At 41.5% G+C, this 23128-nt stretch overlaps 2 protein-coding genes across 3 annotated transcripts; both read right to left on the bottom strand.

Moving 5' to 3' along the window:
- Positions 1-333: 333 nt before the first annotated feature.
- On the bottom strand, positions 334-6924 carry LOC117456897 (transmembrane protein 237B-like). Of its 2 annotated transcripts, none has more exons than XM_034096764.2 (14): positions 6843-6924; positions 6361-6396; positions 4633-4664; positions 4512-4525; positions 4328-4399; positions 3136-3252; positions 2918-3011; positions 2415-2572; positions 2204-2333; positions 1419-1610; positions 1217-1290; positions 836-923; positions 629-750; positions 334-546 (listed from the first exon to the last, which is right to left on the bottom strand). In XM_034096764.2, the coding sequence occupies exons 1-14, from the start codon at positions 6885-6887 to the stop codon at positions 482-484; spliced, it is 1239 nt and encodes a 412-aa protein (XP_033952655.1). In that variant the 5' UTR covers positions 6888-6924; the 3' UTR covers positions 334-481. The 2 variants fall into 2 exon arrangements, with proteins under 2 accessions (XP_033952655.1, XP_071061744.1); XM_071205643.1 differs by having other exon boundaries at positions 6701-6886.
- Positions 6925-6968: 44 nt separating this feature from the next.
- On the bottom strand, positions 6969-22714 carry LOC117456375 (MAGUK p55 subfamily member 4-like). The gene is made up of 23 exons (XM_034096230.1): positions 22676-22714; positions 21905-22223; positions 20773-20895; positions 20375-20493; positions 17024-17101; positions 16854-16937; positions 16089-16220; positions 12648-12729; positions 12212-12297; positions 11902-11976; positions 11627-11823; positions 10900-10958; positions 10790-10807; positions 10675-10716; positions 10567-10587; positions 10430-10444; positions 10074-10100; positions 9803-9976; positions 9048-9128; positions 8802-8895; positions 8495-8603; positions 8285-8419; positions 6969-7638 (listed from the first exon to the last, which is right to left on the bottom strand). The coding sequence occupies exons 3-23, from the start codon at positions 20828-20830 to the stop codon at positions 7450-7452; spliced, it is 1875 nt and encodes a 624-aa protein (XP_033952121.1). The 5' UTR covers positions 20831-20895; positions 21905-22223; positions 22676-22714; the 3' UTR covers positions 6969-7449.
- Positions 22715-23128: the final 414 nt, after the last annotated feature.

Genomic DNA, 23128 nt, shown 5'->3' with positions numbered 1-23128 from the left:
CTTGTTTAAAATGAAATGTGTTTTAGGGTGACTTTTAAAATCTGTCCAGGGACTACAGATGAAAAATAGCCTCTTGGCTAACTCTGGCACATTTACAGAAATGTTCATTAACTGTCCCTGTTAAATAAATGAATAAATAAATCAAATAAAAGTTATGGGAGCCCTCAAAATATTTGAGCTCATAGATTTGACCTGATCATACCATAGAGTATACAAATATACTAATCATTAAATATTAAAAGGTCATATTCTGTACAGTATCACGGCATGCATCAACAGGTTGGATGCATAATAAGCACCAAAATGGAAAAGAGAGTTGTTGTTTGATTTTTTTTGATAAATATTTATAAAGAAACAAGCACAATCACATTTAAAAAATACAAAAAATAACACATTTAAAACCAGTGGCAAAATACAGTGCAAAAAGATGTGCAAAATGGCAACAATACGCCTCAGAAGAAGAGTACAGAATTATATTTTCTCAGGCGGTCATTTCTGATTTGTCCTCTTGTCTGGGAGGCTCGATCCTCATGGCGTCCAGATAATCTGAGGAGGAAAAAAATATATATAATGTTTTTTCTCCTTCTGTTTGAACATGTTTTCACCCTTCTCTCTGGTGTTCTCTCACCGCGAGTGTAGTCTGTTTCTGGTCGTGTGGCGATGAAGACCCAGGCCAGCCCCACCAGCAGAGCCACCACCAGGTTCACCGTCACCCAGGGGTGCAGAATCTGGTGCTCCAACCCTGGTGGCCTAGGGAAGGAAAAAGGAAAGTAGCTTGTATCATACCTAGGCTTCAGGAAAATATATCAACATTAAATATTTCCAAGGCGCTGACCAGAGAGTGGTGTTGAAGTCTGGGTACAGGTTGATGCGGTCGCTGGTCATCTGCTGGCTCAGAGAGAGGATCAGCGCCGAGAAATACACTGCAGGAACAAAGAGTGTGAGATGATGCCATTTGACAGTTTGAGATTATAAATTCAAGATTCAAAGGTTTTATTGTCATCAAGCTACAGAGTAGAAATGGCAATGAAATTCTTCTGACCTGAGCTCCTCCCACAATGCAACATATATAATAAAATACAAAATAAAATACAAAATAGTGCAAAAAGTCGATTATGATATGTACTGTACAAGAATGGAACATTAAATTAAATAATGTACATTAAGACAAAATAAAATACGGTTTTAAATACGGTTGAAATGAATGTGGACTCACAGAAAGAGGCGAGAGCGACGGGGTTCAGTGTGATGAACTCCTGCAGAGCCACAGAGCCTCTGGCCAGGTTCACTCTGAGAACAAGAGTTATATCAAAATAAAGGAATTCTGATTCATGTTAAAACACAAATAGATCTTTTCTATACTGGAATTAAAAATCGATGCATCGGCTCCTCACGCCGTGTTGTTGAGATTTCTTTACCTGTCGAAGGCGGCCACGGTGCTGACGGCCAGCAGCAGGTACAGCAGGGACTGGGCCGGGTAGGCCAGGCTGTGGTACTGCTGCAACAGGTTGGACAGAGCGGTGAGCTGCTGCCCCGCCAACATGTACACCACCACCATGTTCCACAGGGCGTAGCCCGCCAGGAGACCATGGCAGTACAGACCGAACACCCTGCAGCGCAGAGACACAAAGCGTCACTTTGGTTCATTAGTATAGGCAGAAGACACAAGTGTCATGAGATGGAAATACAACCCAATACATACAGCATTTAAAATATATATTACATTTTTTTACAACATTAATAATAGGGTTATTAACATCAAGTTAAACTGGAAGTGAAACATTAATAATTGCTCTTAACCAAACCTAAATATTAAACATATCCATACAATTAAACCAAAAATATATTGTATGGTTGAAAATACTAATAATAATAAAACGAATCCGTACATTTCAGGAAATTGAATCAGATATATAAAAACAATATCGTGGATCTATTTAAAACGTATTGAAAATTCTAACGATTTGAACCTTTCCTCACACTTGAACATATGTTGTATTGTACAAGTCACCTGAAGAGAAATCAAACACATATCTGAGATTAAGTGGAAAACACATATTTGCAATTAGTCAGAATGACTTGGAAACAATGGATTGGATATTGAAAAAAAAATCCGAGTTGTGCATCGCTTTTAAAACCTATTGTACATTCCAAACTCCAATGATGCTATGCACACACCTTTGCTTCGTCAGTTAGAGCTCACCTGAAGCCGCTGTGCACTCTCAGGGAAACGTCTCTGGTGGAGCTGAGCGGCTGAACGGTGAAGTCCGTCATGTTCTCCGTCTGGATGTTCGCCTTCCTCCAATCGGAGCGCTCTGCAGCCTGGAACCGCTCTGAAACAGGCACACACAGGACACACGAGGATGTCCTTTAATGTCCCACAGGCGGCCGCACGGTCTCCTGCTGTTACTCACTGTTCCTCTCCACAAACACCTTCCCCACCGGCTGGCTCTGACCCTGCGGGGCCGCGAACAGGGGGTACTGGAAGATGGGGGGGGGGGTGTCGGAGATGATGTCGTCCTCTTCTACGTCGAACTCATCCGGGAACGGAGACTCGACCACTTTTGACTTCCTAAAATCACAAGAATAGTTAGAGAGCAAAATGTACCAGATTGTATTTTCCAAATGTTCTCACCAACTATCTCTTAACTTGCTTTTAGTGCTTTTAGTTTACACTTTTTTTATTAAGCGTTTTGTCATAATTGCTTTGGTTTTGTTTTATTGTTTCAAAAAAACTACAATTGGACATAAAGAAACCTAAATCTATTCAGATAAATGTGGAAAATATTACAATACATAAATAAACCTCGTCTCCAACCAGGTGTAAATGCATAAAACGCAGCTTTTTTCTATATTAGTTGTTATATCTGACATCATGAAATGTGTTGATACAACAACACAATGAATGCTCTCTTACTTTGTCTTCTTGGATTGTTTCCCCACCTCCTCTCCACCCGCGGTCTGATCTGCTGCGTCTCTGTTCACAAGGTCCGCCTGGTCATCGTCCTGATCTGAAAGCATGAATTCACACTTTAATTGTGCTCCTTTGAGGGAAAGTGCTTTCTTAGGATAAGGGAAAGCTGCTAAAATGTGGAATTCATCATTTACATAAAGATAATAGTTTTCTGTGTGTACCTATAGTAGGAACTTTCTTTCTCTTCCTCCTCCTCTGGGGGGCTGTGTCCGTCGTCTCTTCAAAGGTAAGATGCTCCCCGTTCTCAGATTCCCTCCGTCCCATCGCCATCCCACGATCTAAACAGGAAACAGCAGAAGCGTTAAAGGACCGGGAAATACTGACCTGCAATTCTCATGCTTTCTACGTGTTATAATGTATTTCTTTGTTCCAAATCAAGGAGTCTTAAAGGTCCCATGTCATGCTTTTCCGGTTATTACCCGTCCCCTTGTGTTATGAAGCGTCTTTTAAACGGTCTGCAGAGTCACAACCCTCGAAGTACACCCTGTAGCGAGTAAAACCCTAACACAGAAAAGACCTGTCTCTGCTGCCCCAGAACGCCTCGTTGGACATTTTCAATTGTTTTCTTCCGGGAACCAAGTGACGTAACGACGACCCCTCCGTGGATTGGTCAAAATGGATCAATCCGTGGAGCCGTTACGTTAAGTCCGTGGATCGGTCCAAATTGACCAATCCGCGGACTTCGTCACACACACACACACTCAATCTTTTCTCAGCTGCAGCTCCTGAGTCGGTGTGTGAGCACACACACAAACTCCCAGCCAGGCTGCGGGTGTGCGTGTGTGTTCGGGCTGGGTTTCGCTGTGTCTCGCAGACGGCCATTGGGCTCACGGGGAGAGGGGGGGGCAGGAGCTCCAACAAGCCGTGTAGGACAGAGAGTGAATACACATGCTTCACAGAGATGCTGTGAGAAACCAGTGTGAGTTTGGAACATTGAACAGTATAAATCTATTCTAGTAGACCTCAACAATGGAATCATGATCAGTAGAAATGGCCAGGACACGGGACCTTTAAGGGTTTTTTCCAATAAAAGTCACACACATTGGAACATCTTCTTGGAACACACTGTTTCTTACTGAGAAGTTGTGGAAAGCATCCTATTTCTCATCCTGTGTCTACAAACTGATCCTAATGCAAGATACACTACTTTCTTTTGGTTGAAGAAATGATTTGAAACAGCAAAGAAGTCTTGCTTTATCCATGCCTGAAATGTATCAGACCAAAACGGTGTTTATTTAATTAAAGGGGCAGCATGGAACTATTTGAATTCTCTTTCTGCAAATAAAACAAAATGTAAGTAAAACAAATGTTTAGGTTTGCAATCTACTGCAGATGTGTTTATGTGTAACGTACCGTCAATATCATCGACTCCATTCGTCTCCTTTTTCACTTTCTTCTTCCTACGCTTCTGTGCCGGTGCTTCTACTGTGCACGGGAATAAATACATGAAGAAAAATAAATCAAGAGCTTGAGTAAAAACAGGAGCCGTTTTCATGACATATATCCAATTACTACTATATTCCAAATCCCGACTCACCAGCTGTGTCTTGACTTGATGTTTCCAAATGTTCAACAGAAGAGAGAAGGAGTTTAGATCGACTGCTCAGTGTAAATATTGCAGATTAAAATAATCAGATTAGAAAAGCACATTGATTTACCTCGGCATTGTGGGAAGCGCGCGTGGTCCTCGCTTAGAGACACAAATAGAAGAACAAGTCACTTATGTTTCAGATCATCTCACGGCATCAAATCCAATTATACATTTTGCAGCTATCACACATAACATGATTTATGTAAAATTCCTACTTTTTTGATTAAACTGGGTTTTTTAGGGTATAACAGGTTAAATGTAAGACTTCTCAAGTTAAATGTAACGCTTATTTCATGGTGATAATGTCATAATTGATGTATAATACAAAATAATACAAATTAAACAAAAAAGAACAGGTGCAAATGAACAGTTTATTTTAAAATGTAGACAAACACTGTACAAGCATTTCGGAAATTCTCAGTTATAACAAAGTCGGTTGAGATACGACCAGATCAAAAAGCCTTACCGTTGTTTTTCTGGCCATTCCAGCCAGGAATCAACCCAGAGTGGAGATAACAAATAACATCCTGGCTGACAGCTAGACCCTCGCTAAATCTGTGTTCATACGCCCGCCAGGACGGGGGATTAGTCAGGGGGGCAGAGGCCACAAGATGCTTTAATCTTCCTGAGGATGCTTCTTATGAAGTGTATACTCTGCCTTATCGTCACTAAACACACTTGGACAGGTCAGAAGAACCTTTTTTATTACACTCCAAGTGACCATATCAAAAGTGACATTTCTTTATTTGAGACATGTTTTAAATCAGATTTGTCCGCCCTGCCTTGCAAACGTCATGGAGGAAATCAAATCATTTAGTAATGTTTAAAGACCTTGTTTTACTTTCTTAAAATCTATCATTTTCCACACATTTTCAAGCAACGTCATTTCGACTTCATCACCATTTAATCTTATGAATATTAGTTTTAAATGAACATTAATTGTATCGTCTGCATATTTCTAAATAATAGATGATCTGGTTGATTCCCTCTTTAGTAAGTAAGTGTACGGTATTCCACCGTGGTAAATTTGGTTTTATATTGGACGTTGGATATTCGACACATTCGAAAAATCTATTTAACACTGGCTTCGATGGGCGATTTTTTGTCAAACCAACTTCGATGTGTTTATACAAGGCCCGCCTATATAACACAAAGCTTTTTTTTTCAAAAAACCCACCTTTTGATTTTATACTATTTTTTTTGTGTTAAAAAATCCTATAAATCTATTATGCGCATAATAGATATAGCATTTTTTAACATTAAAAAAATAGTATAAAATCAAAAGGTGGGTTTTTTGAAAAAAAAAGCTTTGTGTTAAGTGTAGGGCAGTTAGCTGAGTTCATCAGATGTGTTTTGACATGGGTAGGTGAAAAGGTCAAGCCGCATAATAGATTTATAGGATTGTTTAACACAACAAAAATAGTATAAAATCAAAAGGTGGGTTTTTTGAAAAAAAAAGCTTTGTGTTATATAGGCGGGCCTTGTATAAACACATCGAAGTTGGTTTGACAAAAAATCGTCCATCGAAGCCAGTGTTAAATAGATTTTTCGAATGTGTCGAATATCCAACGTCCAATATAAAACCAAATTTACCACGGTACCAAATTCCTGATAACAAGTTAAACTGATGTTCAGCTGCTGGATTTTCTGTTTTTAGTTAAGCAGGGGATCACATGTACTTCCGGTCACTTGCAATGTGTGGGTGGATGTAATAGGGTCACATGTAAACACTAATGTCATATGAAATGAGCATAATGCAGGCAGGGAAATGAACACCTGGAGTTGTGTTACACACCTGTGGAAGAGGAGGGAGCTCTCTGGAACGCGTTCTCTATAATAGAAAATATATATATAAATTATTAGCACTTTTTCCAAGTATGCTAACTAGCTTTCTTGAATGCTCCCAACATTTAAATCAAACTCACAAGTAAAAAGTCAGGGTCTGTAGTTAAAAGTTAGCTAGCGTCAGTTACCACAAATAGTATAGTTTTAACAAAGGAAAAAGGCATAAAAAGGTGAACTGTCAACACATTTAGAAATAAAAATAGCATTTACTGCTAGCAATACAGCTAACGTTACTTTAAAGTCTTCCTCTTCAGTGAAAGGAGTTACCGTTATTTAGGACAATAAGTTACCTTTGAGCCTCCTGTGTCCATATTTCTCAATTCTCTTAAAAATATGCCTTTACAAATACATCCAGTTAAATCATCGTTAGTGTAATTAAGGACTACAGCCGTTAAAAACGATGAAAAACAGCAACTTGTTATGATTCTTTACTTTGTTTATGCTCTGCAGGAGAAGAGAGCCGTTACCCGGATGCATTTGAGCGTAGGACGCAAGACTTCCGGTTCCTTCAATATAAAAGCTCCCACACAAAGTAACAAATCAGATAACCAACATGAATTAAAGCATTACTATCAGAAGTGGTTTATTAATATCACAAATAGGTACAAATATTACAACATCATTGCTTTTACTTTTGTATATTATCACATCAGTTGAATTAAATAAGGACACAAGAGTGTATTTTTTTGTGCCAGGTTTAATACATGTTTTTTTTGGCATGCAATGACACATTTTTAGCAAAACCCAAAGAAATGACACAAATGTTAAATGAAAAACAACACAATTAACAAGAAACCACTTCTAGTATGTAAACATCAAATCACATTCTTTTCGCAGGTCTGTGTAAAAGAGTGTGGAGAAGGGCACGTAAGCTGCCTGTAATAAAATGATGATTACAAACTGAGAGAGAGATATGGCATTGATCCTTTTCTCAATTCATCGGTCATCTCTGTTGCCTTTAGATTTAAATTACGATTTTTGTCATGGTTCGGTGGTCCCATTTCTCTGGTCCCCCTTGCCTCCGCCTCCACCTCCACCCTTACGTGCTGGTGGGTCGTATCCAGCTGGCGGGGACCCACTGCGGCTCGTCCTGCGCCTTCCTCACCGCCGTCAGCATCTGGACGCACGAGTCTTGCAGCTCGTCGTTAACGATCACGTGGTCAAAGAACTGGCAGAATTGAGACTCGATTTTACGGGCGGATTCTTCAATCTCCTGGAAGTCTTCATCCTGTTGGAGGACACAACAGTCAGAAGGGATTTTTTAATATAGCTCAAACAAGGTGTGGTATAATAATAATCATAATAACAAAGCAAAATAACTGAAAATAAATTGTCATACTTAAAATCAGGGCCACTAGTAGGCTACTCAAGATTTTTTTTTTTTATTGCCATGTAACTGAGATTCGGCTTCTCATAGTCGACCAAATATATATTTTTTTGTATTGTTCTATATTGATTTGAATTCTGAAGCAAACATACTTGTTATCTGTTAGTTAGAGTGTCTCAACTTACATTGATTTTACTGTCTTAATGTTTTTGAAAACCTCAAAACTAACATAGTGTACAGCCTGCCTTTACTACATTGGTGTATGCTAGCTAAAAAAAAAAGTTAAAATACTCGGAAAAAAATCGTGGAAGTCATACATTTGACAAGAAACGAGACACATTTCTTTACTTTGCAAATCCCCACTTTTTATCCGAGAGAATAAACAAGTCTCTTTCTTGTAAATCTACAAAATGTATCTGGGAAATGTAGAATTATAATTACAGGCTCTGTGATTATTTAAGAAAATGTTGTCACAGGGTATTCCCAGCCTGAGGTAAGAACATCCAGCTCACAAAATGGAAATAATATGAGGGGGGGGGGGGGTTACTTTGAACGGCCGGTTCACGTAGTAGTTGGTGGTGATGTGCGCCCCCCGCCTGGTCTCCTTGAGGCGCTCGTGGGGGGGAGGCTTCACGTAGATGATGTAGGCCTTCAGCTCGTGGGTCCTCACTGCCGGGATGGCCTGACAGGAGAGATGAAGCCTTTAAAAAAGCAGTTCTCTAAACGGAAAGGACAAGGATGTAGGAGTACATCTTACATTTGGCTCTATGTCCATGACGCAGATCTTCCCGCTGTTTAAGACCTCCCTCACAGACTCCACGCTGGTGCCGTACAGACTTCCTTTGTACTCGCCGTACTCCAGAAACCTGCAGGACAATCAGATTGTTTATAAAACACACGTACATTTCTAGCACTTTTTGCATAATCACGAACTTGCATTTCAGAATGTCAGTGGATGTTAAAGGCTCACATTTATTAGAGACTGGTAGAAAGCACGAATACATTGTGTTTAAGTTATTGTGGCGCTACGTTCATTTGTTATTAGTGGATTCACAGCAGAGTACCTGTTGTTTTGAATCATGTTGTCGAAGATTTCTCGGCTGATGAAATGATATTCTCTGCCGGACTCCTCGTATTCTCTGGGTGCTCTTGAAGTGTCTGGAAAAAATAAAATAAAATATGAAAGGAGACAGAAAATTACAAATATATTATCGTACAAGAAGCTCCCAGAGAGAATACAAACTTTTCAGAGCTGTAATTTTGATGTTTATTTTTGTGTACACTTGTATTTGATGTGTTAAAGCACGTACGAGGTACCGCTCCCTGGAAGATTTTTGGGTTGATTTCAATCAAGCGCCTCCGAAGTTCATTCACCCCCACACCAGACGGACCTGAGAGAAAAAGAAAGACCTTATCATAATCATACATTTCATCGACTTTGCTATTTCATACCATTTTAACAGGCGACCAAATGAAATGCACCATTGGGAATCAATTCAACTTAAAGGTCCCCTAGTATACTGTTTTTCATCAATTTATTATAGGTCTCAGATATACACAGAGCCTGTCTCTGATTGGCCGAAACACCAAACAGATCATTGCAGCATCCCATAATCCCCTCTGTTTCAGCCCTGTTTCCAAAGTGCTGATTCTCTGTGTTACTTTAGATGAAAATAAGGAGCCCCTCCCAACGCCCCTCTGAGAGAGATTTGGTTACAAAGAACTCAATGGTGCTCTAGGAGGAGATTCAGGTGATAGGGGGGGGGGGGGGTTACCTTGGTTGCTGATTGGCTAATGGTTAACAAGCCAAAACATCGTTATGACATCATAAAGTGGCCGAAATCTGATCAGCTCATTTTCAGACAGGTTTTTATAGAAATGGATCAGGACAAAAAGAGAGGGGGTCTTTGTTCCTGGAACTTTCAGAGTCTCTTTCCACAGAGGGGACACATGTTGATGTAGAAAATAAATGAAAAGTGGATTTGCATAATAAAATATGACACATGTCTCTCGTTTTAAGACATTTTAATGCAGAAAAGTGCCACATTAAACCATTATATTGTACCTAAGAGTGTGATGAGGCGGTGTGCGTCCTGCGGGTGGCGTTGGTAGCGCACCACCTCCTCGTACGGGCTGCCAAGGGCGCTGCAGCAGCTGTTGGGGCAGCGGGGGGGGCAGGACGGCTGGGCGGTGCTGTGACTCCGCCGCCGACACAGACGCATGCTACGCCTGAAGCCCACTGGCAGAGAAAGGAAAGGTGATGTTAGTGAGGAATGGTCTGTGATAGGTTCATGCGATCTCTTTGAGAGAACGTCATAAAGAGAGTTCAGACTTACCTAAGTCAGTGCTGAAATCATCCTCCTCTGGAACAAGCAGACAGGAACACATGAATGCAAATGAAGGAGAAATAAATGCAGAACTTCCCGTAAGCTGGGGGGCTTTAACACATTTTATTTTATTTATTTAACCTTTATTTAACCAGATAAAAGCATTGAGATAGAATCTCATTTGCAATGCTGACCTGGCCAAGAAGAATGAAAGGTTAAAGGGTTAAGGTTCAGACTGCTCTTTTGTGGGTCAAGAAAAAAGGTCCTACAATTCCCACAATGCAATGCACCAATGGCACGTATTTATTTTTCTCTTTAAGCAAGCAGTGAGTCTATTCAGATCAACTGAAAATATGTTTTCTCACCTTCTCTGAGCTCTTCTGACATTTCCCCGCAGGAGAATAAAAAACAAACGATACAGAATGCCTCAGATGAAGGACATGAGGAAGAGTTATTCAGAATTCAGAGTCTAAACCAGTTGAAATGAAATAAACTTACCTACCAGATTCAAATGCCTCCTCGTCTGATGCAATCCAAATAACACAGAGGGAAATTAATCATACGTGTGTGTAGGAATTATAACAAGAATACATCTCAGGTGGAGCTTTACCTGCTTCTACACATGTGTCATCGATGGCCATCATGTCTTCCTCTGTGGGGGAAAAGGAGTCGTTACAACACATTACAATCTTTTGTTTCTAAAGCTGTCGGTGCAATCTGCTCACCTTCCTCTACAGTGCTCACTTCAGGAAGCATGGAGTAAAACACAATGAAAGGTTTGAACAGAGGCTGAGAAACTTGGATTTAAAGTGTGATGAAATTGAAATGAACTTACAGGTGTGTATGCAGGTGTTTGGCTGATAAGGCTGAGACCACCAGGACTCCCTCTGCTTCCTGTCACAACACCACATGTACGGTTTAAACTTCTCCTATTATACTATTTTAGGCATTTATTATACGTCTCAGATATATACAAATATATAAAAAACATGTCTGTGAGGTGTTTAGCTGAAAATACCAAACAGATCATGCATTTTAGACATCCCTCATATCCCTCTATTTCAGCCATGTTAGTGCTGATTCTGGGGGGGAGCTTATGGAGAAGAATTCTATCATGTTCCAAACCACATCGAGGATTATTTCTGAAACAATATGGAGCTCAAATGGTTTACCACAAGGTGAGTACCTTTTTATTTCCTGCTTCTTTACACATACTCTCCCCAGTACAGGTTAGCTCTGAGTGTTAGCGACGCTTGCTAATGTAAACACAGACCATATTACTTCCAAAATGTTGCGCATTGTTTCTGATCGGGCCGTAGGTCCACATTTAGGATATTACGTGATATCGGACGCAAATCTAGATCAGCTCCGTGTTTTGAGATGTGGGTACGGAGGGAAAGAGAGAGGGTTTTGTTTTCTGACACTTTGTGAGTTCCCTGACACCGGGGACACATATTAATGTATACAAGACTTCAAAAAGTGCATTTTGCATGATAGGAGACCTTTAAATAATGCATAGTAATCATAATAGGGCAGCAGCAGCATGTCAGTAGATCCCTCACCGTTTGAGCAGGTTGGTGGAGGGGATGAGTCCGGCGCAGGAGGAGTTGTCGGGCAGTTTCTTGGCCTGCCACCAGAGGGCGTCGGTCTGATCCACCACCTCCAGAACGTCCCCCTTCTTGAAACTCATCCCGGCGTCGGCGCAGGGGATGGAGGGGTCCTGCTCCGGGCTGTAGTCCGCCATGGCCCGCACGTACAGCTGACCCCAGAGCAGCGAGGTTAATATGAGGATGTGTGTGTGTGATGTCATGAGTGTGTGTGTGTGTAGATGACTTACCATGGTCTGGTTGTGGACCTGCCTCTCTGTGATGGGCACGACTTTAAACACGATGGTGCCCTGCGCCCTCACTTGCTGATTGGTTGGAGAGACAGAACCGGGATTAATGAGTAGATATGAATGGTTCCTAGGATTATTAGAAACTGAGCTGCATTTCAAAGCATTTTCAAAACATGAATCTGTTTCGACATGTGAAAAGGTGCTGTGATGGCATTGGACAGCAACCATTTCTGCATCAAAAAGTCCTTTGGGGATGAATACATATTGAAATGATCATATTTGTGTTGGTATCCTTCCAAAAAAGACGTACCACAACTTGGATGACTTGCTCTGGCTCCATCCCGTCGACAGGGAACCCGTTCACCTCTACGATCCTGTCCCCTGCATGCAGCAACCCTGCACACATGATACAAATTAAAATGAGACTTAACTATAATTTCCTGTAACCCTGAGTCTCTGAAGTCACCAAGGTTACAAAACGTACTTATTAATAAACATTCAATCTAACAGTTCTTGTCTTGAAGAAGGTCTCTGACTTATTAAAAAGTCTTTTGCACGTATTCGAGTGTGCAGATGCTCTTTTTATTACATATTTGACCTGGGTAAGACTACAATACATATTTATGAAAAAAGAGAATCAACAGGAAATGCAATAACGTTTGAGCATTCAGGTTTGACCGTTGGAAAAGTATGTTAGACGTAGAAATCTTTAATTGTTGACATTATCTTTGAGAGGAAATGCTCACCACTGCGATCAGCCAGACCTCCGTGAATCACCCGGGCGATGAAAATCTCCCCCGTGTTCTCGTTTCTTTTTATAGTCGCTCCCTGGAACAGAGAAGATATGAGAACAGAAGACAAATAAAGCTAATGTGAAAGACTCACAACAAACACATACACGTGGTGAAGTCTTGGGAAGGCTTGGACAGGATGTGAAATGTTTGACAGTTTAGGAACAAACCAAGTGACAAACACAAAGTGAAGTTCCTGAAATGAGACGTGAGAAGAAAGCAGTGGAGGTGGGGGTGAAAGGAATCAAGGGTCTTATGAATTTATTTATATATTGCTACAAAACAAAGTAGTGTAACATCGTAGATCTGGAAATAAGCACCCTTGTGTTTAGTTTCCAGAATCCGTCCCGAGTGGAAATGAGAAAGAATGGAATGATCCACAAACGATGGAAGAAAATGGTGAAAAATGCAACAAAAAGTAGGAAATAAACGTCAGCTACCACCGTGCTCGCTCGCTGGTCGGCCCCTCGGTGCAGACGGCTTGAAAGGACCCTTAAAGTCCACTCGTGGAAACTCTTCTGCGTCCCTCATGTGGCCTTCCTCCTCCTCCTCTTCCTCTGGTGAGAGCGTCTCACAGTGGGCGGCGTCCTCTTGTCCTCCTCCTGCAGGCCGTTGGTGAGAGGCTGCTTGGACGCTTGCTGCAGCTTCTTCTTCTTCTGTGGTGACTGGGCGCTCTTCAGGGCGGGGCGGGGGGACCCACTGCAGGACACGGAGAGGCCGCTGGTCCCCTGAGAGGGGGAGGGGGCTTCCAGGAAGCTGCTGAGGGAGCTGGAGGAAGAGGAGGAGGAAGGGAGAGAGGGGAATCTGGATTGGTGCGTCAGGGATGGATGCTGCGCTCGCATCTTCTTGGGGGAGTCCTGGGGGGGCACAAGGAGGGTCTGCAGCCGGTCCACCACCTGAGAGAGCAGCACCAGGGCCTGGGAGTTGTCCTGCACCGTCTCCGACATGCGGTCCGTGGCGGCGGCCATCTTTTCCCCTAGCATCTTGATGTCCTTGGTGCTGCTCTCCATGGAGCAGGCGGCCAGCTGCACCGTGGTCCTCAGCTCGTCCAGGCTCTCCTGCTTGGCCAGCTCCATGGGGGGGGGCACCCGGGGGATGTTCACCAAGCGGCGAGGGCACAGGGGGCTGGGGGGGGCGGTGCGGATGCGGGGGGTTTGGCCTTGGAGACGGGGAGGCAGGCCTGGGTGGAGGTAGTGGTCCGCGTTGGTGTAGTACGGCACGGTGAGACACGGGGGGGATAGCGTCCAGCGGCGGGCTGTGGGGGGGGAGGAGGGGGACTCTCCTGCTTCATCCCCACTGTCCAGCCCCTCCATGATGTTGTCTCCAACAGAAGCACAGACATTATTAATCCATAGGGCTGCACATATAAGAATTACTCATGATATATTGAGTGTTGTTGGACGACTTCCATTTCTTAAACTAGTCTGTCAGCTGATGTGCCTATGACAAAACAGCTGCTAAATCTTGATAAATAAATAATGAAACACATCACAGTATTCCTTTCTTTTTTTCAGTATATTGCTTGAAAATAAATTGCCTGTAGAGGTGGGAGATGTACTCAGATGTTGTACTTGAGTAAAAGTAGAAGTACCCGAGTGAAGGAATAGTCTGTTACAGTAAAAGTCCTCCATTCGAAATGTTCCTCAAGTGAAAGTATAAAAGTATTATCAGCCAAATATAGTGAAAGTAGCGACAGTAAAAGTAGTCGTTGAGATTGGTCCATTTCAGAATAATATATGTGATATGTTTGATAATGATTGATCATTAAAGTGCTCTCAAAGCTGGTAAAGGCTGATTTAATACTCAAGTAAAGTAAGAAACTCAAAAGTGTACTGAAGTATACTACTTGAGTAAATGTACTTAGTTACTTTACACCACTGATCGCTTGCTTGAATCGTGCCAGTTGGCCGCAAAACTATACTTCGTGCCGCCCCGATGAGAGTCCACGAGTTCCTGTGATGAAGGATGGATGAAGATGACTCTTTTTTCTTACCGATGAGCACAGAGCTGTAGACGGAGGGCGCAGAGCGGTGAACACTCTGATCCCAGATCAGCCCGGAGTAACACACTCTACACGGGCTCAGCGGCTTGCCACAGCACATCTGATATTTACACGTCGAATGAAATCGAGGAGGAGCGTACGGCCGCGCTGCTGCTGCTGCTGCTGCTGCTGCTGCTGCGGGACAAAGAGCATCGCACGGGAGGAAGCTGCCCCTGCGAGAGCTACACGACGACGAGGTCTTCACAGTTCCTGCGGCATGGCTTTGGACCCTGAATGCACCGCCTTTCAGCAGGCTCTCCTGGGTCTCCAGGGTGTCCCAGTGATTTCGGACCCTCTCTTTGCATCGTTTCGCACACGGGGAGGAGGCACCCAGTCTCTGGTGGGGGAGCTGTGAGACAACACAATCACTCAAAAGGTAGAGAGACATGTTCAAGACTGCGAAAAGAAACTACATTTAAAAGATATCATCTCTGACCATTCTCAAAATCATATCAATACTTTAAATTGCTGTGCGCTTGGTGCTAGAAAATGGGTCTTTACTATATCTCTGACAAACAGCCAAGCTCTCACGGTGGTTATATGGTTATAGGGCTGCTACTAATGGTTCTTTATAGAATAACTATTTAATTTAAATGGCTTGGTCTATTTTAATTTAAGAAAACGTGAAAAATGTCCATCCCAGTTTCTAAAAGTCTGCAATAAGCGTGACATCTTTTGCATAGGAAATGACTTAAGTTTGCTTTGTGAACAATGATCATATGTTTCCTTTATACCATGATTGTCTTCCTTAAAGTTCAGTTAATACTTTGTTGTCAAATAAAAAACTCAAAAGACAAACTTATTACAAGACATGTTAGTATTTTGCATACGTTGACAACCTTTAATATCCTCATGTTCCCAGTGGTTTCTGCGGGGAGGAAATCTGTAGCATCAGCAGCAGACAATTACTAAAATGACAGATTATAAAATCCAAACATCTGGTCTCTGTTGGATGCAGTCCGCCGATTTCAATTTGGCACAAATAAAAAAGCCTACATATTAAAATACCCATGAGCCTCTGCTTTGAGACGTTGTGCTCCAGTTGATATGCTGGGATGTATGCATGGTTCACAGGCGGATACATACATAGCTCAATCTAAATATGACAAAAACACAAAGCAACTCTCCGACACATGAAATGCAGTCTAAAGGGTCAGTTCACTCAAATCACTAATTCCATGTTCCTTTTGTGTCCCTATATTTGTGTGTTATGTGACAAATATCTTGATATATGTGTTAAGACCTACTATGTGCAGAATTTCTCCACTGATGCAATTTGTAATGTGTTCTAAGAAACAAAGATTCTTTCGAGGTGTTACATGACGGATTGAGGAGACTTTGGTTGTGTAGCTCACCAGAGGCTGTTTGTTCTTCACCAGGCAGACGGTCCTGGTGGCCTCCTCTTCCTCCGGCAGCTCGTCGGGCATCGGAGGCAGAACTGGCTCGTAGTCCTTCTGGGCCACCGTATCGTGAGCTGAGAGCAGAGCCTGCAAGAGATCACCAGCCATCAGTTTATAAGCAAAAACAAGCTATTCTGGTTCATTTTCACAACTTTCATGTCAAAGTCAACTTTATTGTCAATCTTTCAGTTTGTGCGTTTCCCACAATCCCGAGGAATACAAAATATGTATAAAATATGTACACACATTCAACAGACACATTTATACACATGCACACATAAATAAAAGCACAACAATCAACATATTCAAAATAACAGTCACTTCGTGTGCCTTTAAACCGTCCTCACCATGCATGCTTTAATCTTTGTTTTAAAAAACATTTGATCATCCCTTGTGTTTATTGGATTGGCTTTTTATTTAATTATAGCATGTTATTGTTGATATTTTTAGTTTCCTTTTTTGTTGTTGTTTGAATCTAGTGGAGCACTTCTTGCTGCATGTTCGTATTATAACCCAACTTAATATAAATTAAGTTTTGTTTCAACATGTTTTTGTGCCTTTTCTTAAATTAAAGTGAATTTAAATGCCTATAAATGACATGAATGAGATGCTGCTCAAAGGAGACTTGGTTTCTCAGCTTGTCCATGAAGTTATGTTGCTGTAAATGATATATGCAAAGTATATCCAATGATAAAAAGACAACACATTCAGACTTCCTACCTGCAGGTGAGGCTGTCTCAGGAGGCGGTAAAGCTCGTTGGCCTCTTCAGAGCAGCCCGGCAACGATCTGATGTCAATCAGCAACTACACAAAGCAAAGTCCGACATTTATAATGAAAGGCTTCCACCAGATGAATGTGAGTTGGTAATAAAACATAAAAGAAGAGTAACCTGGAGTGAGAGTCCTGAAGCGTAGTCCAGAGCCGGAGCTGGGGAATCACTCAGGAACGTTTGGAGACACTCGTAAACCTGAAAACAATGTTAAAATGATGATAAAGAAATAACATTTCAAGTTTCAAATGTATTGTTAAACACCTTGAGGCTTTTATGTTTGTATCTAAGCCCACATTTCCCTCAACCGGTCTTTGACATGCCGTTAAATGATTGGTTTCCTACATCTAGAGTTATTTGTGTTCACATCCCATCCTAGGACAATCTATTGAAGGTCAAATGAAAGTAGAATTTGTTACCAATGTTGTATTTGACAAAAAAGGAAACATTTTGTGAAATAAAGGATTAGATGTTTTACATTTCACAGCCATCAAACACCTGTGGCCAACATATCTTTATTAGTACTTCAAATCTTTATTCTTCCCCTTAAACTTAAACTTAAAGGTCACATGTCATGGCCATTTCCACTGATCATAATTCCATTGTTGTGGTCTACTGGAATAGATTTATACTGTGCAATTTTCCAAACTCACATTGGTTTCGCATACAGCATCTCTGTAAAGTATGTGTATTCTCTCTCTCCACTAAACGGCTCGTTGCAGCTCTTGCCCCCCCCCCCCCTCCCTGTGAGCCCAGTGTGCTCCGATTGGTCGGGACCAGTCGGGACGTTGTGAATCGCGCTAAGCTCCGTGGAGGTGTGATTTCCTTGTTTAGCGATACACAGCGAAACACAGCCAAACTCACCCTGAGCACACACAAAGTCACAGCCGAAGTAAAAACAATAAGTGTGGCTTGATATTGAGTAAGAAAAAGGTTGATAAACGCTGTGAGAATGGGTCTGCAGAAAGAATTTCGCCGCGATCCCAACTGTCTGTTATCAGCCTGCAGCCAGGGAGGAGAAATCAGCAGAGCTGCCTGCACTGAGTGTGTGAGGAAGTCCGTGGATTGGTCAATTTGGACCAATCAGCGGGGGCTTAACGTAACGGCTCCGCGGACGTAACGTAACGGCTCCACGGATTGGTCCCTTTCATTCCGGGGACGACATGACATCATGATGTCCCCGGAAGAATCAAATGGACAGTGACGTATCTCCAACGAGGCGTTTTGGGGAGGTATTTTCTGTTTTAGAGTTTTACTCCCTACATGGTGTACTTTGAGGGTTATGACTCTGCACACCGTTTACATGCATAAAAACCTTCATAACACACAAGGGGACGGGCAATAACCGGAAAAACATGACATGTCACCTTTAAACTTATTTCAGCCAATACTTTGGCTCTCCATAACTTCAGCTTATTTTCAGCTACAGAAACCATTCAAATATTAAACTATTCAGCCTGTTCAGGAATCGATGGGAAACCTTCAACTTTTTAAAAATATTTTATACTTTTTGAAATATTCAGCTTTTTAAACTTTTTTTTTAACATTGAAGTCAATGGGAGATGCCTTTAAATCCACTTTTCTTACACTTTGCGCCAAATGCATCTCCTTCCACATAATTTCAGCCAGACACTTCATTCCAACTTTCAAATGATCACAATACCTTCAGCTATAAAACTTGTATAAAATAATTTTGATATATTTTCAACTTTTTGAGATATTGGAATTAGTTTGGAGCTTAGCAGAGAGGCCTTTTTCAGATTTTAACATTAGAGTGGATGGAGCAGCTCGTTAAGTCTAGAGTGCTTTGATCTCAAAACAGAGTGCAGCAGTGCCTGAAATTCTCCCCCCAAAATGTTTTAAACTTGCCATAATTCCCAAACCCTACACTCCTCAGACATATCTTTTCATGAAAAACGTAGGAAAACCTCTCCTAGGTTGGAAAATAAAAAAAGATTAAGAAAAAAAATTAAACAAAATGCCTCTTGAGGGCATGAAGAGAGAAAAAGTCCAGCTAGCTCCCAATTGATTCCCCTAAATTGTTCTGGATCTTTCTTCAGAGCAGGGAGAAGTACACTTTAGACAAACTGCTCCCATCTCCACATTTTACACACAAAACCCAAAAAAACAACATATATCAGTTCTTTGGGGTTCCCTGATGCTCACCGTCTGCTCATTTTTTGATAAGAGCCATCGTTTTTGAACAGGTGGCAAAATTGTCAGATATAATCCCCAATGCATTCTTATGGGACTCAGTGCTGCAGTTGGTTGTCATGGTGTTGCTGGGCAGATTGGAACCACACACACACACACACACACACACACACACACACACACACACACACACACACACACACACACACACACACACACACACACACACACACACACACACACACACACACACACACACACACACACACACACACACACACACACACACACACACACACACACACACACACACACACACACACACACACACACACACACACACACACACACATTCTCTCTCTAACACAGACACACACCGATGATGATGAATGATCAAGAGAAGATCAAGATTGAGGGTTAGAAGAGAGAGAAGAGAGAGAGGGCGATCAAGAGAAGAGAGAGAGAAGAGAGAGGGCGATCAAGAGAAGAGAGAGAGTAATGTAACCTCCTAATTTAATGTGTAACTCCTATGAAAATGTTCAAAAAGTGCTCAAACTTCACATGTGTGCTAACAGTCCAGCCATGAAGACATCTCCAGGACAGTTTTGAGATTTCTTCAAATGCCGTTGCCATGGCAACACAATGCTCACCATGAAACACGTTTTTCTCATAACTTCAGTGAAAATGCTTGAAATGGCCCAAAACTTCACAGGTTTGGTAACGATGCAGCCGTCAACACATCTAAGAGTATTATGGGATGTCATCAAATGCCGTTGGCATGGCGACAGATCATTCACCATCAAGTTAGTTCAAAAGTTTCCCAAGCCTTTTTACTTTCTTTTCTCATCTTAATAAAAATTCATTCACTACTACTTACATCTGATATTTAACTCCTTCAGCCTATTTTCAGCTGCAGAACCCATTCAACTATTACATTATTCAGCTATTTCAGGACAGCAAGGCTATACATGTTGTTGTTTATACCTTTTTTTAAACCTTTTCTTTGAAATATTAAGCTTTTTCTGCATTTGTTTAGCTAAAAGCAACTACCATTCAGCTAATAACACATTCAGCTTTTTCTGCATTTTCAGCCATAAATGTTCACAGTTTACAGCATTCGCACGCATTTTCTGCAGGAAATGCATTTTCTAGTTGTGCTTGTATGTCCATCTGTATTGCCTGTGGAGGTAATAACAAATAAAAAGAATATGAGTGACTAATCACTAATAATAAATACTATAATATTCAAGTGGTGATAATATTTATATATATTTATATAACTAAATAATAAAGTGGATGTTCAGAGTGTTTTCAGACCTTGATCAGTGAGAGCAGCCAGGGGGCGTTCAGACTGTGGAGGATCTCAGCTCCATCGATGTCCTGATTCACAGACTTCCTCACCTCCTCGATCACATCCGTCAGGATCTGACGCAGGCCTGCGCGCACACACACACACACACACACACACACACACACACACACACACACACACACACACACACACACACACACACACACACACACACACACACACACACACACACACACACACACACACACACACACACACACACACACACACACACACACACACACACACACACACACACACACACACACACACACACACACACACACACACACACACACACACACACGGATTATAAATACACAGAAAGCTATGGTGGTATATTAAATGTCCCAGATATACTGACCGTGTTCTCCTAGCTCGCAGTGGGTGTTTAACACCTGAGCCTCCACCGCCTGCCTCATGGTCACTGGACCCCCGACCTTTGACCCACAACCACCTGCTGCCTGCTTATGAGGACCAGAAAGACCTGGGAAAGTGAAGGCAACACAACAAACAGTTTTAGACGAGTGCCGAATACAAACAGATGCTTCATTCTTAAAGGGGAACATTTTCCACCTTTTTATCGGGATATCCAATCAGAGAGAAGGTGTTATCTTGATGTGAATAAAAAACAGAACTTGATTGTTCTTTTCGCTTGTATTGCAAACTAATTCTTGCACGCAATGCATCCTGGTAAATGTAGTAACTTCCGCCTTTCTCTGCATATAACGATATATTGCTTTAATCACCTTTATTTTCATCTACCACTTAAGGTTGCTTTATTTATTACTTTTCTTATTTGTGCTTCTCTGTGCCTATCAAATATTATAAATATGGTCCCTGCCTCAATGTATTTTTGAGTCAACTAAAATAAGAATAGATACACCTTTATTGGTCCTCTTAGGCAAATATAGGTATCATAGCGGAAAAAGCAATAAGATCATTAAAGACTGTTTGAGTAAATACAATAAGAAAGGTCAAGGACTGGGACTTCTCTACAAGAAAGGGCTGCACGATTAATTTACAGGATCTTTTTCCTTCTTTTCTTTTTATCAACCAAGAGTAAGTGACATGCAGTAAGTGTTTTAGTCTCCTTTGGGTGTTAATCCAGCCGAGGGATCAGGTGGAGAAGCCACAACTTCCTCAGAGGTTAGTGTGTGGGGGTCAGGGGTTAATGGCACACTTCACGGCAGCTCGTATATGAGCAACGCCATGTAAATACGGAGATGTGCGGACCTTAATCTCTGGCTGGAGAACCACCAGGAGAGAGCTGACACTAGTATCAATATGAACCTGTTTCATAGTAGGAAGTTAGGTGGGACATTTGTTTCATTTGATAGACTTCAAAAGTAAATTAAGGCAGATTGTATACCTCATCTTGACTGGAAAGGAATTCTGTTAAAACACACAATGTATTCAAACAGTAGTTAAAAGGGATTCCCTGTAAGAAATAAAACAGGAGTGACTCGAGGTGTTTCTGTTATAAATAATCTTACCTTTGTCTGAATTCTCAGGAATGCCCAAGCTTTTATCCTCCTGAAAGTTTATAGCAGCGATTCAGGTGCAGCAAAATGTATACAGTGTATGCTGGGAAATGAATCCCCGGAGACTGGACTACACTTTCATCGAGCTGCAGGGAACGAGAGGCAGAGAGAGGGAGGGCTGTAATCTCTCCCGATCCCACTTAATCCCGGGCAAGTGAGCCGACTGCCTCTGCCCACCGGAAGCCAAGTCCTCCCTCACCGGCTGGCTTGTTTGCTGCCAAATCTTCTTAACTCTTTCAGCGGCACGCAGCAGCAGGAGGAGGAGGAGACCCTGAACAGAGAAGGAGAGAATCCAAGTGACACCATAAACGTCCCACTTCCTTGAAAGGGCCCGAGTTAGAGAGATGTGTAATTTAGAGGTTGAGTAAAAGAAAAAGCCTTTAGTCTGTAATTAAAAGATCTGCTAATCTGCTACTACAGCTGGAGTTAATGGAGAGTAGACGGCAGATAACGTATCTTTTAGTCCCCTTACTTAAAAACTGTCAGGAATGGGGGTAATCGGCTGATTGGTAATCTTATTCCCAAGGAAATACGACAACATCTCCCTCCATCTGAAAAGACTGAGATGCAATTAAACTACGCACAGCTTTGTTGATTTATCTCACCCCCAGGACCCTCGTTGTTTATTTCTTACATTTTCCTTAATGCTTTTCAGCTATGGAGCCCCAACTCTTTTTTACTGCTGTATTCTGCTTAAACTTTATAATATTAAATATTCCTCACCTGGGTTGTATGTTTTACCTCTCTTCGCACTACTACTGGAGCCCTGAAACTGACAAAATGTGGGAAAAGATATTTAGAAGTCAGAATATCAATTAATTATAATGCTAGGCAAACAATATTTAAAAAATTTTTTTTTTGCAACCAGTTAATTGATGAAAATGGTTTAAAACATAATAAAATTAAGTGATATTACATCTGTCACCCACGCTACATTTCCCATTTTCCTTATGTAACGAAAATAATTATAATAAGAGAAATTATGAAGATATTTTGTGATATTCGCTGCAAAACTTCTCAATTTTTATACTTTAAGAGGACTGCAAATAATTATCTATAATTGTTTAAACATAAACCAACAAAATAGTGGTAACTTTGAGTTTACATTCAGAAAAAACTGAGAAGCAAAAACAATCAAGCTGGAAGCAGAAAAGGCTTAGCAACAATTCAATTTGG

This window comes from Pseudochaenichthys georgianus, chromosome 2 (genome assembly GCF_902827115.2).
Source record: "Pseudochaenichthys georgianus chromosome 2, fPseGeo1.2, whole genome shotgun sequence".
Classification (NCBI taxonomy): domain Eukaryota; kingdom Metazoa; phylum Chordata; class Actinopteri; order Perciformes; family Channichthyidae; genus Pseudochaenichthys; species Pseudochaenichthys georgianus.
This window is presented reverse-complemented; position numbering and strand designations above follow the sequence as displayed.

Bases quoted from the DNA above. Each gene is read 5' to 3' on its own strand.
- LOC117456897 (XM_034096764.2), bottom strand. From the start codon at position 6,887: ATGCATCCGGGTAACGGCTCTCTTCTCCTGCAGAGCATAAACAAA. The intron at 1,611-2,203 runs GTGAGCTCTAAC...TCTGCGCTGCAG, and splicing joins AGAGTGCACAGCGGCTTCAG to GGTGTTCGGTCTGTACTGCC. The intron at 1,291-1,418 runs GTAAAGAAATCT...TCTTGTTCTCAG, and splicing joins ACCGTGGCCGCCTTCGACAG to AGTGAACCTGGCCAGAGGCT.
- LOC117456375 (XM_034096230.1), bottom strand. From the start codon at position 20,830: ATGAGGCAGGCGGTGGAGGCTCAGGTGTTAAACACCCACTGCGAGCTA. The intron at 20,494-20,772 runs GTCAGTATATCT...GTGTGCGCGCAG, and splicing joins CTGCGAGCTAGGAGAACACG to GCCTGCGTCAGATCCTGACG. The intron at 8,604-8,801 runs GTACTCTGCTGT...ATTGTCCTGCAG, and splicing joins AACATGATTCAAAACAACAG to GTTTCTGGAGTACGGCGAGT.